The sequence below is a fragment of the Mycetomoellerius zeteki genome, unplaced genomic scaffold, assembly GCF_001594055.1.
Source record: "Mycetomoellerius zeteki isolate Tzet28-1 unplaced genomic scaffold, Tzet1.0 scaffold81, whole genome shotgun sequence".
Taxonomy (NCBI): Eukaryota; Metazoa; Arthropoda; class Insecta; order Hymenoptera; family Formicidae; genus Mycetomoellerius; species Mycetomoellerius zeteki.
This window is the reverse complement of record NW_017257841.1, coordinates 820,902-833,754: the sequence shown is the minus strand read 5'-3', so window position 1 is coordinate 833,754 and position 12,853 is coordinate 820,902. Positions and strand designations below refer to the sequence as shown.

General features: G+C 35.3%; 1 protein-coding gene across 1 annotated transcript; it reads right to left on the bottom strand.

Annotated features, from left to right (window-relative positions):
• Positions 1 to 316: 316 nt before the first annotated feature.
• Positions 317 to 11,842, bottom strand: LOC108729875 (cilia- and flagella-associated protein 43). The gene is made up of 8 exons (XM_018459216.1): positions 11,278 to 11,842; positions 9,859 to 10,609; positions 8,982 to 9,177; positions 6,670 to 7,158; positions 4,686 to 5,487; positions 4,075 to 4,361; positions 2,453 to 2,878; positions 317 to 1,717 (listed from the first exon to the last, which is right to left on the bottom strand). The coding sequence occupies exons 1-8, from the start codon at positions 11,840 to 11,842 to the stop codon at positions 317 to 319; spliced, it is 4,917 nt and encodes a 1,638-aa protein (XP_018314718.1).
• Between the last annotated feature and the right edge of the window lie 1,011 nt (positions 11,843 to 12,853).

Here is a 12,853-nt window from a genome sequence, read left to right as displayed (position 1 = left end):
TAATGTCCTTAAATACTAATAAATCTGAAATTAATAATATGTTATTAATGATAATCAAATAATGATTGCAATGACAATGATTAATTGGGATGAAGATCTTTTACGTAAAAAAAATCGGTTATTTACTTCCAAGTTAAAAAAAAATAATGCGGAAACATGATATATTATTAAAGGATAAGATTAAATCTCGAAAACAATTTTTTTTTTAAACCGTTACATATCTAAATTAAATTCACTCTTTTTAAAAATAATAAAATTATATTTTCATAATTCTTATATTTAAAAATGACAAATAATCGATAAATGATTATTTGTTTCAAATTTTATCCTTATCGTCCAACGTCTGAAAATGTCCCAAGGTGGAATACGTTCGTAACCGTAATAGCTCGTGCTCGGTCTGCAACGCCAGAAGCTCAGCATAATTTTCCTGGAGCTTCCTGACCAGATCGGATCGTTGTTTGAAGAGACGCATCTTTCGATCCGTATGCTCCCGTTGCCTTATTTCCCCGATGACGTCGCGTTGGTACTCCAATTCCCATCTTGCCACGTTCATCTCAGTAATCGTTCGGTCGAGCTCAGCATTTTTTTTCTTCACGCGGGCAATCTTCTGCCGGAGTTTTTCGAGTTTATTCATCTCCTTGGACAAAGCTTTATCCAAAGATTTCTTCGTAGACTCGATCTCCCTCTCGAGATGTACCGCAGTTTTATCGTCACGCAGTCCCTTGGCCTTTCTCTTCAAATAGGTGTGCATGTCTCGAGTGACCGTGACGTCCTTCAAGAAATGCAGATCCTCCTTCAGTTCCTTGAAGCGCGTTCTCAAACAACGATGCTCCCACTCGGTCGACAGCATCCCGTGGCGGAAATCGATTATACGTTTCAGGACGTCCATTTTACGTGCACCCGCAATACGAATGTGCTCGTTGACTCTCTCGATCTCTTCGCGCGATACCAAAACAGCATCCACCGCGTCGTGCCGTTCACCATGTAATTCGAGCTCCACTTGGCCCCTCTTCAGCACCAGCTGCACCTCCGCGTCCTGCTCGCGCATCATCCGCTCCTCCCTCGCTGTCCTCAATCGATCCTTGAGGAGAGTCACATTCGATTTACATGCATTGATCTTACCTTCGTATACGCCGATCGTTCGCTCCACCGCGGCTATCTCCAGCTGCCGAGCCTTGATCTTTAGCTCGACGTTAATCTTCTGACGACGCGATTGCGTCAGATGGTCCCAGTGACTCGCATCAATCGACTCCGGCAATTCGCTGGGTCGCGCGTCCAGGTTCTCCAGGATCTTTGAATAATCCGTGCATTCGATTGGAAAATAAGCCGGCTTAGTATGATGTACAAGATACTTCGCGAGATTGAGCAGGTCGCTGGCAGCGACGTTCTTCAAGGACACTCGCGGTCTTCGTTTGTATTGCCGTTCGAGAAGCTCGATGTTGACCTTCGACAATACGGCAAATTCATGCTGAAACTTTTTTACCATCGCTTTCTCACGACTACAGAGCTCGTTGTGCTGTGCGAGCATATCCTGATAGACGTCGTTCAGCTTCTGTACGTGTTCCTCCAACGTGTTTTCGTATTGACGTTTCTCGGATATCTCTTTTTTCATCTTGTCTTCCTCCTTCACACCCTCGATCCGCGCAAGGATACGCATACGGCCGCGAATGTTTCGTAGCTTCAATTGGTTTATCGCAGCATCGATTCTTAGTTTTAGCTACAAATAAACATTATTCTTAAGAATCTGATAAATGCATCAAATTAATATATATATATAACAAGAATATTATATTATAGGTCTAAGATTACTGTAATTATAAAGTATTATTATATTATTGGAAAATTTGTGTTAAATTTAACACATTTTACATGTCTCAAACAGTCTACTCAAATTTTTATGTTAATTTATTAGAAAATAGTATAAATATTATGTAAAAAAATTAACACAAAAACATTGTAACAAACACTGATACAATTTGTGAGCAAACTGTGAAAGCATATTTTTCAGTAAAATTAATATTTATACGTAATATGTTAAATTAAGACGTATTTTATTCATTTATGTCAAAATTTACGTTTTAAAACATATTATTTATGTTACTTTATTCATAAACTGTGTTATTTTGGCATTAAGAAGCATATCAATTTAACACAAAATATTCAAATAACATAATCACTTTATGTTAAATTAACATAACTCGAATATATTAAAAATGTAACACAAAATTTTAACAAAGACTGGACCGGTTTTGACATAAATACATATTTTTTGTTGTACAGTGGTTATTATAATTATAAAATATTATAAATATAATAATATTAATAATGTAATTAATTCTAAAATTAAGGAATTAAGAAAAATATTAATCTCAATCTTTAATCTAATAAAATAAAATATAAATAAAAAGTATAATAGTATTGTTAAAAATCAGAATCTCAATTGACAAGAGACCTGAAAGAATTCATTCAACTTGGCGTCGAATTTATCGATGTCTTCCTGCAGAAGTCCATTGATCTTCGCGTAATCAGCTTCGAGTATCCTTCTATAACGCTCACGTTCCTGCCGAAGATTCTCCACATTCGCTTCATACTTCCTTATGGCCGCGATGTCGTCGGGCGTGTACTGCTCCGGCTGTTTTTCCAGTATGCACGCTGGCTTGCGTACGTCTATCTTTATAGTATCTTCCCAACGAATCTCTAGCATACCGTCCATCATCTTAATCAGGGCGCGCTCGCAAAAATCGTCAGCCAGTAACAACTGTCTAATTCGTTCGGCTTCTACTGCTTGCCTGTCCAGAATTTCCTGTTGCGATGGCGACACGTACGGCTTCGCCTTGACCTCGTCTTGGAGCACTTGAATAATGCTCTCTACTTTCTCCTAATCGATATCGTATTTACGTTTATTTGTAAAAAGTAATCCTTAATACATACGATAATTTTCCGATCTCTTACTACATGATGTGTTGTCCATGCCTGGATTAACTTTCATTACTTTTGATGCAAATATACAAAAATTATTAGGTGATTCTTACATATTTTAACATCTTTGGAAAATATTTGCAAGGTTGTGCATTAAAAAAAGAAAAGGATAGAGATTATTTAGCCAAGAGTTCCTAGTATTTCAAAGAAAAGGAATGTGCAAGGCACATCATGTATCCTAATGGTTAGGGTTACCAACCGTACTCTTTTAAGAGTACATGTACTCTTTTCAAAGTCGGAAAACAGCGTACTCTTACTTTTTACTTATTGTACTCTATTTTGAGAAATGAGACGAAATTTAAAAAATTATTATTTAATATTTACATTTATTACTTTACAAAAAAGTTTTGCTTGGCTTGTACTAAGGCTTTGGCCATTATGTAAAATATAAATATTTATTTACATATTATATAGAGGTTTTGATAGAGATTTGGTTATATATATTTGTTGAAGAAACTTATAAATAGCAAAATATGTTAAATACATGAATCAATTTTATTTTCTCAATTCTATTAACATTAACATTAAAAAATCTGGAAGTAAAATATAAAGAAACATATTTATTCGTAACTTTATGAAGACTGAATAGACGTTGTCAATAAAAATTCTAAAAATGTCATTTTATTGAATGCCAGCATTTAAAATAAAAAAGTTCGTCATCTTTTTTCCTTTTTTTTTTAGAAAGTATACTCTTTTTGCATATCAATGTACTCTTTTCGTGCGACCAAGAGTTGATAACCCTACTAAGGGTTAACTTTGAGACTTAATCCTCAATGTGCTATAAATTCTTATCATTATAGCATTTATTTGATTGCTTGAAATAGAATCTATTGTTTTATTGCATCCAGATTTTTATGGAGAAATAATGGAAAAACACACTTGTCTACAATTCGATTTTCCGTTTCGTAAGAATTATAGTTGAAAATCTTTTACCATTATTTCCAATGCTGGCACGGTACATTTGTCGATGAGACAAACTTTCATTCCTCTAATTTATTTGCAAGAATACCGATTCACGTTTATCTTACAATAATTTAATTAAGGCCCCGGCTTTTTAAACACCCGGTAGAAGCAGTGCTCGCACCTCGTGTTTACCTTGGGATGCCACTGCGGATCAACAGGAACCTGCGGCACGCTCTGGTCGAACATTATCCTCAGCTCAGAATCTATATGACGTATCCGTTCGTTCCTCTCTCGTATCGTATTCGTTTCCCGCTCCTTCGTCGCGTACATGTCGTCGAAGAGCTTGTTGAAGTAGGCATGGAGCTTTCTATAGTCGTGCATCAGATAACGATCGTCCAGCATTACGTGCGCGAACCCGTAAGACTCCAGCTGCGAGTAATAGTAAGGCGATTGCTCGACGAACTGATGCGTTGTCATGCCTGCGGACAAGTGCACGACGATTAGCGAGGTTTAATCGAGCAAAAGTTCTTCTCTCCAATTACCTTATAATATATTGTTAATAATTAGTAGTGATTTTAATTGGGATATAATGGGGAAATAGATAATCGTTTACGTAAAAAAATCAAGTAACTACTACTAAATTAAAAATCTTTGCGGCACAAGAAATGCGCTGATTTTTCACGAGGAATGATAAAAAATATTATCGCAATTGTCGGAAACTAGGAAATTCAAGCACAGTGCTCTGAGATGCACACGTACACACATACCTATTGAAAGAGAAATAGAAAGTTATTACATCCTACCATCGACTGCCCGCAGCTCCGCTAGTTCCTCAGGATCGATCTCGCGCTCCTCCTCTTCCAGAAGCAGATCTATTCTGCGTCTCTCATGCTCGCGATACACCCGAACGGGTTTGCTCAATTCCGCTTGCAGTTGATCGTCCGTGTAGTTGTACCACGGCTGAAAGGTGTCATGAATGATGCCGCGCACCGAATCCCTACTAAATTGCGCCCATTGCAGGTGCTCCTTGAAGTACGGATTCTCTTCGATCAGCGGGTAATTCGTCACCTCCGTGTCTCTGCGGAAGGAGAATATCGAGCGGCTTAACACGATCTGCGGATCCCAGAAAGTCGCCTTTATCCAGCTGGCCACGCGATCTACAGAGGCACAATGATGCTCGAGTTCTATACGGGCATCCTCGCGTTCGTCTTTGGCCATCTTCAATTTCTGATCGCGACCTGCTCTGTTCAGATCAAACGCGGACACCGGTAATCTCTCTATCTCTGGATAGGTCTCGTTGGCGTCGAGGAGTTGGCTGATGGTGACCTTCAAGGCTTCCAGATTCTTCGCACTGGCGGCCTTCTCCGTGGCGTAGAATCTTGTTTCTTCACGCAGCTGCATGTTCTGCTGCCATTCTTCCCAGGTTTCAAATTCTTTCTCGTCGGTTGCCGGAAAATTTATTCTGGCTCGAGTCAATGAGGCACGGATTGCTGGGTCCAGAGAACCATAATCTGAGAGTATCTTTTCTTTTCTTTTTTCGTACTGTTCGTAGTCCACCGAGTAGACGCGTTTGGTTTCATTCCCGGGCGGTGATGCAGTACTCTCCTGTACTAAAGACAAGAATTGTCATCCTTTTGTAGGGATAGATATCATAAAGCCTAATTTACAATGTGCTTTTTACTTCCTATTTCTTGTTTTTTATCACTTTTTTACCTCTTGCCTTTTTACCTTTTATTCTATTTGACTTGGCCAAGGATGGGAAGTATATAACGTCTACTTTTATCGTTAAAAACTTTTTATAATAATGATTTGGTAAAATAATTGATAATAATGATTTGGACGTTGCAATTTGTTATGATAACTAACTAAACATTAAGGTTGAGAGTTGAGACATTGTTACTTTTGAAAAATACTGATATAATAGTTACTTTTCATTTACACCGATTCTCAAATAATTCTCACTTGTGGCGTCATAACTCAGTCGAATGCGCGTTTCTTTTACATTCTGACAAGTGAGATTTATAACTGAGTTTTTGCCTACAATCTGCATAAGATCGACACCGTATGCTTTTATTGAATCTCGTAAACTCATTTTAAAAGTCAGGTTATGAACAATATGAACTTGTGTTGTCATGTAATAACTTTTTACCAAAGTAAGCAAATAATGATGTCATTAATCTGAGTATGAAATACTCAGCTCACTTCAGGCTCATTGTCAGTTTCATTTGTGTGCAATGAAAGCAACTATTGATCTTTAAAATTCGTCACTATTACGCATTATTTATTGAAAAAAAGTAATTTTAAAGTAACTTAAAAAAAGTAACTTAAAAAAGTAACTTAAAAAAAACGTTACGAGTAAGGAATTACTTGTTTTTTTTTTATAAATAATGCGTAATAGTGACAAGTTACTTTTCAAGAGTGACTTTTCTAATCTTAGCGTTACCATTATCATCATAAAAAATTCACAACGTCATTACCAAATCGTTATTATAACAAAATAATGATAAAAATAACAACGTTACAAGTAATGCGTTACTTCTATTCCTTATCTATTATACTTCTTCGTTCTGTCGCCCGAGATAAAAAGTTGATGAATTTCAGAAAAAACAAAAACCATGTTACAAGAAACATGATTTTCGATAAAAAGATCATAAAATGAGAGAAGGCAAGAGGTAAAAAGCGAGAAGTAATAGAAAGCAAAGAGCACATTGTAGATCAGTCTTAAAACAGAAATCAACGACTCTAATAAAAAAAAATAAAAATAATTCTACAACTATTAATACACACTTTTTTACTTTCACGATGAATGCGCGTCGCAACCAAGGAACCATCATGGCCAAGAGCAATTAGTGTATCACCGTCAGAACTGACGATAGCCTTCCGGTTGCCCGAGTCGAGTCTGTGATGCACCGGTATCACGGCAACGACTTGTCGTATCGTTCTGTCGCGAATAATGACCAATCCATCATAAGCGCACGTGACAATCCAACGTCGATCAGCGAAGACACGAGCGAGCCGTACATGATGGCCCGTCACTACCGCGTCCGTCAAGGTCGCGTACTCGAAGCGTTGCAGCCTCAGCATGTGCAATTGCCGTTCGAAATAAGGCGAACCTATTAGCAGTCGAGGATCGTCAGGCGCATGACACAACTCGTAAAAGACTGCGGGTAGTGTTACAATGTCGATGATCTCGTTGACTAGACGTATATCTGCGCCGATGAGATACGACACATTGTACACGTGCAGCTGCTGGCCCACCGAGCAGAACGACTCGTACTTGTACTGTTAAGTTCATAATGTCAAATTATAGTCAATTTGAGTTTACTTTTAATCATTCTTATAGATTGCTACAGCTCATATTGAATATGTCGTTAATTTTAATAAGAATCCGGGAAAAAATGTTTCACATATAATTATATATAATTATATGAAATTATATATAATTACATAAAAATTAAAATATTTTATATACAGCTATATATAATTACATATAAAATATGTCTATTTAATATTTTTTCCCGGGAATGAAGTTAAATAAAATACATAATAGAATACGGCTCAAATTAAAAATTAAATAAGAAAACGTTACGAAGGGCTACTAGCCAAATGTTACATGTATAAATATCAAAACGGTTGAAGTTAAATAATTTAACTTAACAATGTATTAAAACAATAAAAAGAATGTTTACAATGGCAAGTAAGAATAAAAAAACGCACAGTACTTGATGTGCAATAATTCAAATGATAATTATATATTTGCTTTTTGATTACATGCGTAAGAATCGATTGAATGTTCAATTTTACACCATTTTTAGCGATATTACATTAATTACTCTAGTTATCATAGTATGAGTATGAAATTTAATGCATTTAATTCTTTGAATTAAATGCATTAAATTTAAAGGACTTCGTATTAATTATATAGAAATTTGAGTCCCGGTGAAAACAATTTTCACATATACGGTTGCTGCCAAAAGTTTCCGGTTAATAAGTAATTTTATTAATTGTATTGCTGAGATAAAGAACTTTTATAAATAAAGATCTAGCATACTAGTATAAGTATTTTTTTAAGTATTTTAGTATTTAAAATGTCGTGTCTTTCTTAAATTGAATATAACAAGAATTTATTATCATATAATAATTTAAATAAATTAAAAAGAGATGAAAACAAAAATTATAATAAAATTGTATATTGACCGAAAACTTTTGCAGCCACTGTAATATTATAACTTATAATGTAGTGAACAAAACATGTAAATACAAGATTCAATACTTTTTGAACTATGTTGTATCAGGTCTCTGTGAAAAGAGTATTCAAAGATGCTCTGTAAGCACAAATTTTACATTTTTGATACACCAGCTCAAAAACTATTCATTATTAAATTTTATGTTCATAATATTTTTTGTTCACTACATTGTAAGTTACATTATGTGTACACGGAAAAAAAAATGTTTCTAGTTTACAGCTAATTCTGATTAGCTGAAATTGCATTAACTATTGTAGCTATGAATTTGCTAGTACATACAAAGGATTTACTGCTGTAACTAATATAAGGACGTGATAGCAAAATATGTCTGTTACAGATTGATTTATTTAGCAATATGAAGTCAGTTGTCACAGTTATCGGATATGTCCGTGTAAAAGAAAATTGTCTCTACCACAGTTAAATATGGTTTGCTGAAGCTGTACTTGCTACCAAATTGTCTGTTTGCTGCAATGATCAATACATCGACATAATAGCAAAATGCTTGTCTGTTACAATGATAATATTTAGGCCTCACAGCTAATGGAAATTAGATGTAGATACGACGTTAGGTGTTCATATAATGCTACTGAATTTAGCTGCCATACCTAATTTTTAGCTGTGGCAGCTAATCTTTTTTTTGTAGAAACTAACTCATTTCACCAGGATTCAATTTTCCATACAATTATAATGCAAGGTTCTTTAATTTGTTATTTACTTTGTAAGTGCGTTAATGTGGACGTTGTTTACTTTGAAACTAACCAGTTTAACTACAGAAATGGATTAATTTACATTTTGATATATATATACATATGGAAGTTAAAAACAAAATGTTATTTAACTGAATTGGGTTACCGTTGTTCCTTTGATATCTAACAATGTAGCGTGGAGCACGAGCACCTTTAGGCTCGCGCGCGCCTCATCGTCGTACAACAACACGTCGGCGAGGCGTCCCTTCGCTTGGAGCTGGGCCACCACTTCCCACGACGCATCGCGTTGCAGATTCACGCAATAACAATTACCCGTCTCCTTCTGTGCGACAATCAGAAATCTGTCGGCAATAGAAATCGATCATCGAGATGTGTATAATCCTAGTAGCATTTATATGCATGAGCTCCTAGTAGTGCTTTATGCATAAGCTCTCGTTCATGACTAAATACGTTCGGCAGAAATGCATTTAGAGGAGTGCTGTCAGTTGCATCTTATAGAAACGGAACGTGGAAAATCAATGCTCACTAATAGAGCATCATTAGACAAAATATTTGGAATTTCCGCATGTTTCAGACTCCATTTGCCATATTTTAGAAAATAAACAGCAAATTTTTAATTTGTGTTAATGTTATTGTGCCAAAGAAGATTTCGACGCCCGGTTTGCAAAATCAGATATGTATATAAATTCACACAAATATTTAAGCATTAAAATCCGCTTTGATCGAATATAGATTTTTCTTATTTAATTAGATTAATTCTTCTATCGGTCCAAATTCGTATCATAATTGTTTAATGTTATTGTGTTTAACAGCATACTCTTTAATAAATACTCTTGTAATTTATTAAAAGTATAATTAATGCACTTTATCAATTTGTAAAGATACGGAATAAGGATTTTTATATTACAGGTAAATGCTCTTAACTATGAATTATTACTACTAATAGTTTATATTAACTTTTGTGTAGCTGTAACTTTTAAGAAATCGATACGCGAATTATCTCATGATTAGATCATACTTACTTGCCGGAGTGGGAAAATTTTATAAGATCTAAGGGTTTCCTCTGGAGACGAAAGTGTGCCAGTATCGTCGGTTGCTCCGGATCGGTGACACCCAGAATTGTCATTTCACCATGATCGCTAACGACAACAATTAACGGATCGTCCGGATGCGAGACTAGAGCCGATATACTGCCTTCTATATCGAGCTCCACTTTGGAAACCTCACTGCCGCTGTAGCTCTCGAGGATACTCAACTCTTTGAGGTCATCTGTCGCCGCAAGATGATGGCACCAAGGATGCAAGAAATCGACAAAGCGATATTTACCGCCGTGGTACAGACATGTATGAATCATCGGCGTCGTGCCTTCACCCTCGAGGAACATCATTTGCATCAGGTAACCCTCGAGAGTGTAGTAGAAGAGCCAATTTTTAGAGGGATGAGCGATCAGGATATAAGGTTTGTTGATCGACTTGATGTACCACAGTTTGCGCCAGACATCGGTCGTCGGTTCTTTCTTGAAATAGCGGATCTGACAGAAGGTCGTTTTAAGGATGATACCGCCACGAAACCAGCACACTGCAGGTATTTCAATGTTCGCACAGATCCCACAGCGTTGCGAAAATACGACACGGAGGACATTGGTACCGTCGTAGTTGCTCAAATATACGTGTCCGTTTACATCAGTAATAGCCAATAGCGGATCATTCGGCGTACTTGGGCACCAATCGATCCCGCGAATCATAGCTTCTTGCGGCAGTTTAACTTCGTGATCTTTACAAAGAAAATATTTTAGAATCTTTGACTGTTTGTTTTATTAGAAATCTGGATTAATCCTTTGAGGACGAGAGTTTTCTAACAAAGAAACTTAAACGAAACCTTGTTTTCTAATTATTTTCGGAATCGCTGATTTGATTTTGACCTTGCAATTCTAAAATTCAAATTTCCAAAAAATATAACGCAAATGTGAGTGAACAAAATAATCTGATTATATAGTGAAGCTCAGTTTCAAGAGGTTCTTCATATCGTACTTGAATGTAGCCTAAGAACGTTAAATTTCAAAAGGGTAATAACCTCTAATGAAAGAAAATCTAGTGTTACAGGACTGATAATCAAAGTTTGAAAATTAGAATTAACTATTCGTGTAGAATTATGAGCTTCAAATAAAGTGAAACTTGATGTTACACCGCAATTAGAAATTTCCTGAAACCGCGTTTTATGTTAATCAGATTATTTTTTTTTTATTTTATCCATCATATTGGATTTACCATTTTGAAATTTTTATTTTTGATTTCAATTCGAATAAAGTATTATCAAATTACCACGTAGACCAAATTCCAGGAAAACCAAGCCAACAGTTTACAAAATAAAAGGGGTTGCGCCTAAATAGACACGTCTATCCACAAAGGATTAAAATCATCTTAGAAAGAAAAATCAAATGCCTTTTAAAATAACAATTTTATCGATAACGTCGAGTTCCCAAGTGAGTAATTTTCCGCAAGACTTTCCCATTTGACCGATGACAGTGCGTCCCGTCCGAGTTATCTTGATCATCTGACCGACCTCATCGCGTATAGGTGTATCGACGATCATAATTCTTTCCCCTGTTCTCCAGCACCATACAATCATCAGGAAGTTCGGGTAAGAGCCCAGCGACACGAGATAATCGTCTGGTGTGAACGCAATCGCTGAGTAGCCGTTGTCATATCCTCCAACACACTCGCAGATTCTCGTCATCGAAGGATACTCGAGGACGAAAATTCGCGCCTTCAACGATTTCTCGGAGAAGGCAAAAATCGGCGAGGACACGTGACCGGATATACAGCGAGCACCATCACCGGTCGCATTATTCCAACACCATTGTAGCGTCTGCTGCCTCTTAACGACATGAAAAAACACGATGTACATGCCGGTACACCAGGCGAGCACGTCCTTGCCGATCCAAACGATTTCTTCGATTTTGCTGCCGCGTATCCAGCAGGGTGAATAGCTTGTAACTTGATCCATCTTTCACAACGATATGATACTAAGCTAGTAAAATTGTTTACTGATTATAAATAATAACCTAAATGAACATATAATCACTTTGACAAGAGCCGGAAAGAGAAACAAGTCACAAACAAATTCACTGAAAAGTCTGGTAATAATAATAATCAAGTAAATGATAGTTCCTAGAATTCCTAAGAGTTAACTGTTAAGACCATAATTAAGACAAGATCTGTCCATGTTACTGAAATCTACAAAAATTTTTGTACTTAAAATGAGATAAATATATATTCGGGCGTTGAAAAGAGAAAGCAAAGATATGTACTGAGTGCAAAAAATACAAGCTACGCGAACAGACCTAATAACAATTTTTGATTAATCATATAATAACCAATAATGTATACATCATTAATCAATACACCAATGTGTGTTGGTATTAACTCTGGTTTGTATTAACCCTTGTTATAGGAACTTTAATAGATACCTACTAAAGCTTTGGTAAAATAATTTTAATTACGTTCGATTAATATAATGAAAACCAACTAAATACTAATTTTACTTTTTAAATATTATTTTATTTTTTTAATTATTACCAAACCATTGGTTATTATTATTATTATTATTATATTTACTAAATATTGCATCAATACGCTAAACCTAAACCTAAACGAAATACATTTGATAGCTATTACCAGACTTTTTTAATGTTAAATAGGTAAGAACGAATTATGAAACGACAATATCACAAAATGATTGATTTAAGTTGATAATTTTGCAAATATGTATTAATAAGATTAATAAATGAATGACGGATTATATGATTAACAAAAATTATAAACCAAAATTTTAATTAAATTTAACGTCTTGATTATTTAATTATTATTATTTAATTATCTATTATTTAATTATCATATTTATTACTTAAAAGTTATATAAATTTATAAATATTGCATTTAACGTTTGTACTTACGTAAATATAAAAACGATTATATATCAAGTAATGAAATCAGTAATTATTAATGATCGTTATTT

Excerpts from the sequence above, each read along its gene's own strand:
- LOC108729875 (XM_018459216.1), bottom strand. The coding sequence starts at position 11,842 with ATGGATCAAGTTACAAGCTATTCACCCTGCTGGATACGCGGCAGCAAA. Across the intron at positions 10,610-11,277 it reads TAAAATTGTTATTTTAAAAG|ATCACGAAGTTAAACTGCCG; the intron begins GCATTTGATTTT and ends TTCTTTGTAAAG. Across the intron at positions 9,178-9,858 it reads AAATTTTCCCACTCCGGCAA|ATTTCTGATTGTCGCACAGA; the intron begins GTAAGTATGATC and ends TATTGCCGACAG.